This window comes from Uranotaenia lowii, chromosome 3, assembly GCF_029784155.1.
Source record: "Uranotaenia lowii strain MFRU-FL chromosome 3, ASM2978415v1, whole genome shotgun sequence".
Taxonomy (NCBI): Eukaryota; Metazoa; Arthropoda; class Insecta; order Diptera; family Culicidae; genus Uranotaenia; species Uranotaenia lowii.
In genome coordinates, this window is record NC_073693.1 from 318,920,626 (window position 1) to 318,930,744 (window position 10,119).

At 30.5% G+C, this 10,119-nt stretch overlaps 1 protein-coding gene across 1 annotated transcript; it reads left to right on the forward strand.

The window, feature by feature from the left end:
* Positions 1-279: 279 nt before the first annotated feature.
* LOC129753777 (uncharacterized) lies at positions 280-1,146 on the forward strand. Its single transcript, XM_055749624.1, has one exon. It carries the CDS (start codon positions 280-282, stop codon positions 1,144-1,146), a length of 867 nt encoding a protein of 288 aa, XP_055605599.1.
* Positions 1,147-10,119: the final 8,973 nt, after the last annotated feature.

A 10,119-nucleotide genomic window follows, 5' to 3' on the forward strand; every position in this document is an offset into this window, starting at 1 on the left:
TTTTGGCTGTTGTAAAGATTTTTGCGCATTGTCGGTTGAGTTGTTGGTCGAGAATATTATCGAAAATTAAATACTGGTTTGGAATTGAATCCAGGCTAATGGTTAAACGTTTGCTGAGGTTTTTCGGTAACTTTAGCTGATTTTGGTGGTACATCAGCTGGTCAAAACTAGGTTCTGTCACACTAGGTTGCTCGAGACGTTGAGTTGATACGGTCGGTTGAAACGGTGACAAAGTGCAAGTGAAAATAGTGAGTTAGAAGTGCCCCCTTGCTTGTGAAAATGTCAAGTGGCTTACGAGAACTTATTAAGCAGGAACGTAATCTGCGCATAACAGTGAACTCGGTGCGTCAGTTTATTTCCAGTGAAAGTGATAATGCAGAGTTAATAAGTGTTCGTTTAGAACTTTTGGAAAATGCATACAAACAGTTCAAAATAGTGCGGACAGAAATAGAACTGAAAACTGACCACCTGAGTAGTACCAGTGATGACCTTAATGATATGACATTGGACCAAACAAGGGAGGACGAAAATATTGAAATCCTGGTCCAGTTCGAAGACGATTACTGTGAGCTGAAAAGTAAACTCCTTCACCTGTTGTCAGCTGTTCGTAGATCTATTGACGAAAATTCAGCTCCCAGTACATCTGCAGTTTCTGATTCGTCCGCAACTTTGGCAAGGGTAAAATTGCCAGAAATTAAGCTTCCATCTTTCAGCGGGAATTCAAAAGAGTGGATTACTTTCCGGGATTCCTTTAAAAGTCTGATCCACTCTAGCAATCTTTTGAGCGACACTGATATGTTTTGCTATCTACGTTCAGCAGTATCTGGCGAAGCTCTACAATCTATTGCTTCTGTGGATGTTACAGCTGCAAATTATGAGTTTGCTTGGTCGACTCTGGAAAAGCGATACGAAAACCGGAAGCTGCTGGTGAAATCATATTTGGAATCGCTATTTTCCATCGAGTGGGTACAGAACGAGAGTTATGAAGCACTGAACAAGTTGCTTAGCGAATTCGAGCGGAACCTTCAGATGCTGCAAAAGGTAGGCGAGAACCCAGACCAGTGGAGCACGCTCCTGGTGCACATGGTGTGTTCTCGCCTGGATCAATCCACCCCCCCATCCATCCCAAACGCACCACAGTTCTAAAGAGGTACCGTCATATGTCAACCTGATGTCCTTCCTACGCAAGCATTGCTCAGTGCTTGAATCCATTTCACATTTAAAACCGGAGCAGCCAGAAAACAGTGAAAAAGCAGAAACGTTTGGAGTTGGAAACCCAGAAGTTCCGTCCATTGTGAAGTGTCCATTTTGTAATGATGTTTTTCATCGAGCCTTTTACTGTAGAAAGTTCTTGAAAAAATCTGTCGAAGAAAGAACTGAAGCCGTGAAACGCGCAAATTTGTGTTTCAATTGTTTGTCTTCACGTCATTTTTCTCGTTCCTGTCTAAAAGGATCCTGCCATCATTGTAGAATGCGTCATCATTCACTTTTACATCCGAAATTCTCCGTCTCGCAGCAACCAAACCGACCTCAATCTCCAGTATTTCAGCCTCAACCTTTGTTTTTATCACCTCCATGGACCCCACCACGGACCCCACCACGAAATCCTCCACCAGTCCACCAGTCAAACTTATGCCAACCTCCCAACACTCAACCTTCCATCTCGTTTCCAGTGATTCAATCGCACACTCAGCCAACCACCACTCACCACAGAACCAAAGCACACCATAGTACTTCCCAATCTTCAACTGGATATGCCTATCGATAATTTGCATACTGGAGCAAATTCAGTCGATAATGCTAAAGGACTAGGCAAGCAGATGATAAGCTCAACAGCAGACGGTTGTTTTGAGTTGAGTAGTTTCAACTCAAATTCATCCAAAGTTCTGTCTACATCGGATCATCTGAAAGATGTTTTTGCTGTAAAAACCAAAAGGCCAGAATTTTGTAGAATATGTTGCAGTCAATCTACCCAACATTCTTGGCAGAATTCACGTTGGCAGCCGCGCACATCTAGTCTAACAATCCTGTGATACCAATTCCGTACTTCAACTTCTGTAATTCATCGTTTGTTAAGCTGTCTACCGAATCCAATCCGTTCACTCCAGTCGATTCGGTCCCAGTGGAATTCATCCAGTTACTCAGCCAGTCCAGTCCTTACCTGATGTCGAGTCCAGTTCAAGTCCCGTAAGATCAACTGCCATCCGTACTACAAGCGATGTGTTTCCTGTCGTTTGTACTTCGTAGTCAGCGTTCGTCCAGTCATCGAAGTTGCAGATGTGCAACCAGACACAACCAGTCTGAGCAGGATTCCAGCCCTAAAGCCTTGGGGGGTGACGCGGTCGTGATCGGACGGGTCAGACCTGTCACTCCATCACCACCCAACGTTAAGTACCCTGTTCATTCTTCCATTTGGTTAGGAACTTACTTGTTCTTCCTCATAGGGTCGACGTGGCGCTGGAAGTCCTGAGCTACGTATTTAACATCTGAATCGTCGTAGCCATCGTTCACGTAGTCAACGCCATCATTGAAGTCCTCGTAGCAAACGTCATCGTAGTCATCGTCTCCAGTATCAGTGATCGTCCTTGGTGTTTACCATCATGGTTACTTTCGCGATCATTTTGATTTAGTAGTAGTAGTTAGTATCAGTTGAAAGAAAAGAAGCAGTTCATAGTTATGTTGAAACACGTAATATTTCAAGGCGGCCGGTATGTTTGTACAAAAATCCGGTAGTCGCAATCCCTGTTCAAACACGCCTTCATTCATAATTATTTTAAATGTCTCTCGCTCTCCAAAAATAGAACGCCTAAAATCTGGCGCTAATAGCCCTGTGCCTGTATCGCACAGGCTATAGATTTAGAATTAAATAAACTGCCCATCAGAAAAGTACGCACGCGTCCCTTTGTTTTCGTTCCCGGTTGATCGTGGCAAAAAATATAAATTTCTGTTCTTGTCCGAACCATCGCGTTTTGATTCGTTTTTTTGTGCAATATACGTTTGTCCAGTATAATTAAGTCTAGTTAATTATCCCCGGAATTCCCGATCATCCAATTCCGGTAAAAACAATGACAAAAAAGACAAAAATGACAAAAATGACAAAAATGACAAAAATGACAAAAATGACAAAAATGACAAAAATGACAAAAATGACAAAAATGACAAAAATGACAAAAATGACAAAAATGACAAAAATGACAAAAATGACAAAAATGACAAAAATGACAAAAATGACAAAAATGACAAAAATGACAAAAATGACAAAAATGACAAAAATGACAAAAATGACAAAAATGACAAAAATGACAAAAATGACAAAAATGACAAAAATGACAAAAATGACAAAAATGACAAAAATGACAAAAATGACAAAAATGACAAAAATGACAAAAATGACAAAAATGACAAAAATGACAAAAATGACAAAAATGACAAAAATGACAAAAATGACAAAAATGACAAAAATGACAAAAATGACAAAAATGACAAAAATGACAAAAATGACAAAAATGACAAAAATGACAAAAATGACAAAAATGACAAAAATGACAAAAATGACAAAAATGACAAAAATGACAAAAATGACAAAAATGACAAAAATGACAAAAATGACAAAAATGACAAAAATGACAAAAATGACAAAATGACAAAAATGTCAAAAATGACAAAAATGACAAAAATGACAAAAATGACAAAAATGACAAAAATGACAAAAATGACAAAAATGACAAAAATGACAAAAATGACAAAAATGACAAAAATGACAAAAATGACAAAAATGACAAAAATGACAAAAATGACAAAAATGACAAAAATGACAAAAATGACAAAATGACAAAAATGACAAAAATGACAAAAATGACAAAAATGACAAAAATGACAAAAATGACAAAAATGACAAAAATGACAAAAATGACAAAAATGACAAAAATGACAAAAATGACAAAAATGACAAAAATGACAAAAATGACAAAAATGACAAAAATGACAAAAATGACAAAAATGACAAAAATGACAAAAATGACAAAAAATGACAAAAATGACAAAAATGACAAAAATGACAAAAATGACAAAAATGACAAAAATGACAAAAATGACAAAAATGACAAAAATGACAAAAATGACAAAAATGACAAAAATGACAAAAATGACAAAAATGACAAAAATGACAAAAATGACAAAAATGACAAAAATGACAAAAATGACAAAAATGACAAAAATGACAAAAATGACAAAAATGACAAAAATGACAAAAATGACAAAAAATTACAAAAATTACAAATATTACAAATATTACAAAAATTACAAAAATTACAAAAATTACAAAAATTACAAAAATGACAAAAATTACAAAAATTACAAAAATTACAAAAATTACAAAAATGACAAAAATGACAAAATGACAAAAATGACAAAAATGACAAAAATGACAAAAATGACAAAGATGACAAAAATGACAAAAATGACAAAAATGACAAAAATGACAAAAATGACAAAATGACAAAAATGACAAAAATGACAAAAATGACAAAAATGACAAAAATGACAAAAATGACAAAAATGACAAAAATGACAAAAATGACAAAAATGACAAAAATGACAAAAATGACAAAAATGACAAAAATGACAAAAATGACAAAAATGACAAAAATGACAAAAATGACAAAAATGACAAAAATGACAAAAATGACAAAGATGACAAAAATGACAAAAATGACAAAAATGACAAAAATGACAAAAATGACAAAATGACAAAAATGACAAAAATGACAAAAATGACAAAAATGACAAAAATGACAAAAATGACAAAAATGACAAAAATGACAAAAATGACAAAAATGACAAAAATGACAAAAATGACAAAAATGACAAAAATGACAAAAATGACAAAAATGACAAAAATGACAAAAATGACAAAAATGACAAAAATGACAAAAATGACAAAAATGACAAAAATGACAAAAATGACAAAAATGACAAAAATGACTGTTTGTACAAAAATCCGGTAGTCGCAATCCCTGTTCAAACACGCCTTCATTCATAATTATTTTAAATGTCTCTCGCTCTCCAAAAATAGAACGCCTAAAATCTGGCGCTAATAGCCCTGTGCCTGTATCGCACAGAATTAAATAAACTGCCCATCAGAAAAGTACGAAAGGGTCCCTTTGTTTTCGTTCCCGGTTGATCGTGGCAAAAAAATATAAATTTCTGTTCTTGTCCGAACCATCGCATTTTGATTCGTTTTTTTGTGCAATATACGTTTGTCCAGTATAATTAAGTCTAGTTAATTATCCCCGGAATTCCCGATCATCCAATTCCGGTAAAAACAATGACAAAAAAGACAAAAATGACAAAAATGACAAAAATGACAAAAATGACAAAAATGACAAAAATGACAAAAATGACAAAAATGACAAAAATGACAAAAATGACAAAAATGACAAAAATGACAAAAATGACAAAAATGACAAAAATGACAAAAATGACAAAAATGACAAAAATGACAAAAATGACAAAAATGACAAAAATGACAAAAATGACAAAAATGACAAAAATGACAAAAATGACAAAAATGACAAAAATGACAAAAATGACAAAAATGACAAAAATGACAAAAATGACAAAAATGACAAAAATGACAAAAATGACAAAAATGACAAAAATGACAAAAATGACAAAAATGACAAAAATGACAAAAATGACAAAAATGACAAAAATGACAAAAATGACAAAAATGACAAAAATGACAAAAATGACAAAAATGACAAAAATGACAAAAATGACAAAAATGACAAAAATGACAAAAATGACAAAAATGACAAAAATGACAAAAATGACAAAAATGACAAAAATGACAAAAATGACAAAAATGACAAAAATGACAAAAATGACAAAAATGACAAAAATGACAAAAATGACAAAAATGACAAAAATGACAAAAATGACAAAAATGACAAAAATGACAAAAATGACAAAAATGACAAAAATGACAAAAATGACAAAAATGACAAAATGACAAAAATGTCAAAAATGACAAAAATGACAAAAATGACAAAAATGACAAAAATGACAAAAATGACAAAAATGACAAAAATGACAAAAATGACAAAAATGACAAAAATGACAAAAATGACAAAAATGACAAAAATGACAAAAATGACAAAAATGACAAAAATGACAAAAATGACAAAAATGACAAAAATGACAAAAATGACAAAAATGACAAAAATGACAAAAATGACAAAAATGACAAAAATGACAAAAATGACAAAAATGACAAAAATGACAAAAATGACAAAAATGACAAAAATGACAAAAATGACAAAAATGACAAAAATGACAAAAATGACAAAAATGACTGTTTGTACAAAAATCCGGTAGTCGCAATCCCTGTTCAAACACGCCTTCATTCATAATTATTTTAAATGTCTCTCGCTCTCCAAAAATAGAACGCCTAAAATCTGGCGCTAATAGCCCTGTGCCTGTATCGCACAGAATTAAATAAACTGCCCATCAGAAAAGTACGAAAGGGTCCCTTTGTTTTCGTTCCCGGTTGATCGTGGCAAAAAATATAAATTTCTGTTCTTGTCCGAACCATCGCGTTTTGATTCGTTTTTTTGTGCAATATACGTTTGTCCAGTATAATTAAGTCTAGTTAATTATCCCCGGAATTCCCGATCATCCAATTCCGGTAAAAACAATGACAAAAAAGACAAAAATGACAAAAATGACAAAAATGACAAAAATGACAAAAATGACAAAAATGACAAAAATGACAAAAATGACAAAAATGACAAAAATGACAAAAATGACAAAAATGACAAAAATGACAAAAATGACAAAAATGACAAAAATGACAAAAATGACAAAAATGACAAAAATGACAAAAATGACAAAAATGACAAAAATGACAAAAATGACAAAAATGACAAAAATGACAAAAATGACAAAAATGACAAAAATGACAAAAATGACAAAAATGACAAAAATGACAAAAATGACAAAAATGACAAAAATGACAAAAATGACAAAAATGACAAAAATGACAAAAATGACAAAAATGACAAAAATGACAAAAATGACAAAAATGACAAAAATGACAAAAATGACAAAAATGACAAAAATGACAAAAATGACAAAAATGACAAAAATGACAAAAATGACAAAAATGACAAAAATGACAAAAATGACAAAAATGACAAAAATGACAAAAATGACAAAAATGACAAAAATGACAAAAATGACAAAAATGACAAAAATGACAAAAATGACAAAAATGACAAAAATGACAAAAATGACAAAAATGACAAAAATGACAAAAATGACAAAAATGACAAAAATGACAAAAATGACAAAATGACAAAAATGACAAAAATGACAAAAATGACAAAAATGACAAAAATGACAAAAATGACAAAAATGACAAAAATGACAAAAATGACAAAAATGACAAAAATGACAAAAATGACAAAAATGACAAAAATGACAAAAATGACAAAAATGACAAAAATGACAAAAATGACAAAAATGACAAAAATGACAAAAATGACAAAAATGACAAAAATGACAAAAATGACAAAAATGACAAAAATGACAAAAATGACAAAAATGACAAAAATGACAAAAATGACAAAAATGACAAAAATGACAAAAATGACAAAAATGACAAAAATGACAAAAATGACAAAAATGACAAAAATGACAAAAATGACAAAAATGACAAAAAATGACAAAAATGACAAAAATGACAAAAATGACAAAAATGACAAAAATGACAAAAATGACAAAAATGACAAAAATGACAAAAATGACAAAAATGACAAAAATGACAAAAATGACAAAAATGACAAAAATTACAAAAAATTACAAAAATTACAAATATTACAAATATTACAAAAATTACAAAAATTACAAAAATTACAAAAATTACAAAAATTACAAAAATGACAAAAATTACAAAAATTACAAAAATTACAAAAATTACAAAAATGACAAAAATGACAAAAATGACAAAAATGACAAAAATGACAAAAATGACAAAAATGACAAAAATGACAAAAATGACAAAAATGACAAAAATGACAAAAATGACAAAAATGACAAAAATGACAAAAATGACAAAAATGACAAAAATGACAAAAATGACAAAAATGACTGTTTGTACAAAAATCCGGTAGTCGCAATCCCTGTTCAAACACGCCTTCATTCATAATTATTTTAAATGTCTCTCGCTCTCCAAAAATAGAACGCCTAAAATCTGGCGCTAATAGCCCTGTGCCTGTATCGCACAGAATTAAATAAACTGCCCATCAGAAAAGTACGAAAGGGTCCCTTTGTTTTCGTTCCCGGTTGATCGTGGCAAAAAATATAAATTTCTGTTCTTGTCCGAACCATCGCGTTTTGATTCGTTTTTTTGTGCAATATACGTTTGTCCAGTATAATTAAGTCTAGTTAATTATCCCCGGAATTCCCGATCATCCAATTCCGGTAAAAACAATGACAAAAAAGACAAAAATGACAAAAATGACAAAAATGACAAAAATGACAAAAATGACAAAAATGACAAAAATGACAAAAATGACAAAAATGACAAAAATGACAAAAATGACAAAAATGACAAAAATGACAAAAATGACAAAAATGACAAAAATGACAAAAATGACAAAAATGACAAAAATGACAAAAATGACAAAAATGACAAAAATGACAAAAATGACAAAAATGACAAAAATGACAAAAATGACAAAAATGACAAAAATGACAAAAATGACAAAAATGACAAAAATGACAAAAATGACAAAAATGACAAAAATGACAAAAATGACAAAAATGACAAAAATGACAAAAATGACAAAAATGACAAAAATGACAAAAATGACAAAAATGACAAAAATGACAAAAATGACAAAAATGACAAAAATGACAAAAATGACAAAAATGACAAAAATGACAAAAATGACAAAAATGACAAAAATGACAAAAATGACAAAAATGACAAAAATGACAAAAATGACAAAAATGACAAAAATGACAAAAATGACAAAAATGACAAAAATGACAAAAATGACAAAAATGACAAAAATGACAAAAATGACAAAAATGACAAAAATGACAAAAATGACAAAAAATGACAAAAAATGACAAAAATGACAAAAATGACAAAAATGACAAAAATGACAAAAATGACAAAAATGACAAAAATGACAAAAATGACAAAAATGACAAAAATGACAAAAATGACAAAAATGACAAAAATGACAAAAATGACAAAAATGACAAAAATGACAAAAATGACAAAAATGACAAAAATGACAAAAATGACAAAAAAATTACAAAAATTACAAATATTACAAATATTACAAAAATTACAAAAATTACAAAAATTACAAAAATTACAAAAATTACAAAAATGACAAAAATTACAAAAATTACAAAAATTACAAAAATTACAAAAATGACAAAAATGACAAAAATGACAAAAATGACAAAAATGACAAAAATGACAAAAATGACAAAAATGACAAAAATGACAAAAATGACAAAAATGACAAAAATGACAAAAATGACAAAAATGACAAAAATGACAAAAATGACAAAAATGACAAAAATGACAAAAATGACAAAAATGACAAAAATGACAAAAATGACAAAAATGACTGTTTGTACAAAAATCCGGTAGTCGCAATCCCTGTTCAAACACGCCTTCATTCATAATTATTTTAAATGTCTCTCGCTCTCCAAAAATAGAACGCCTAAAATCTGGCGCTAATAGCCCTGTGCCTGTATCGCACAGAATTAAATAAACTGCCCATCAGAAAAGTACGAAAGGGTCCCTTTGTTTTCGTTCCCGGTTGATCGTGGCAAAAAATATAAATTTCTGTTCTTGTCCGAACCATCGCGTTTTGATTCGTTTTTTTGTGCAATATACGTTTGTCCAGTATAATTAAGTCTAGTTAATTATCCCCGGAATTCCCGATCATCCAATTCCGGTAAAAACAATGACAAAAAAGACAAAAATGACAAAAATGACAAAAATGACAAAAATGACAAAAATGACAAAAATGACAAAAATGACAAAAATGACAAAAATGACAAAAATGACAAAAATGACAAAAATGACAA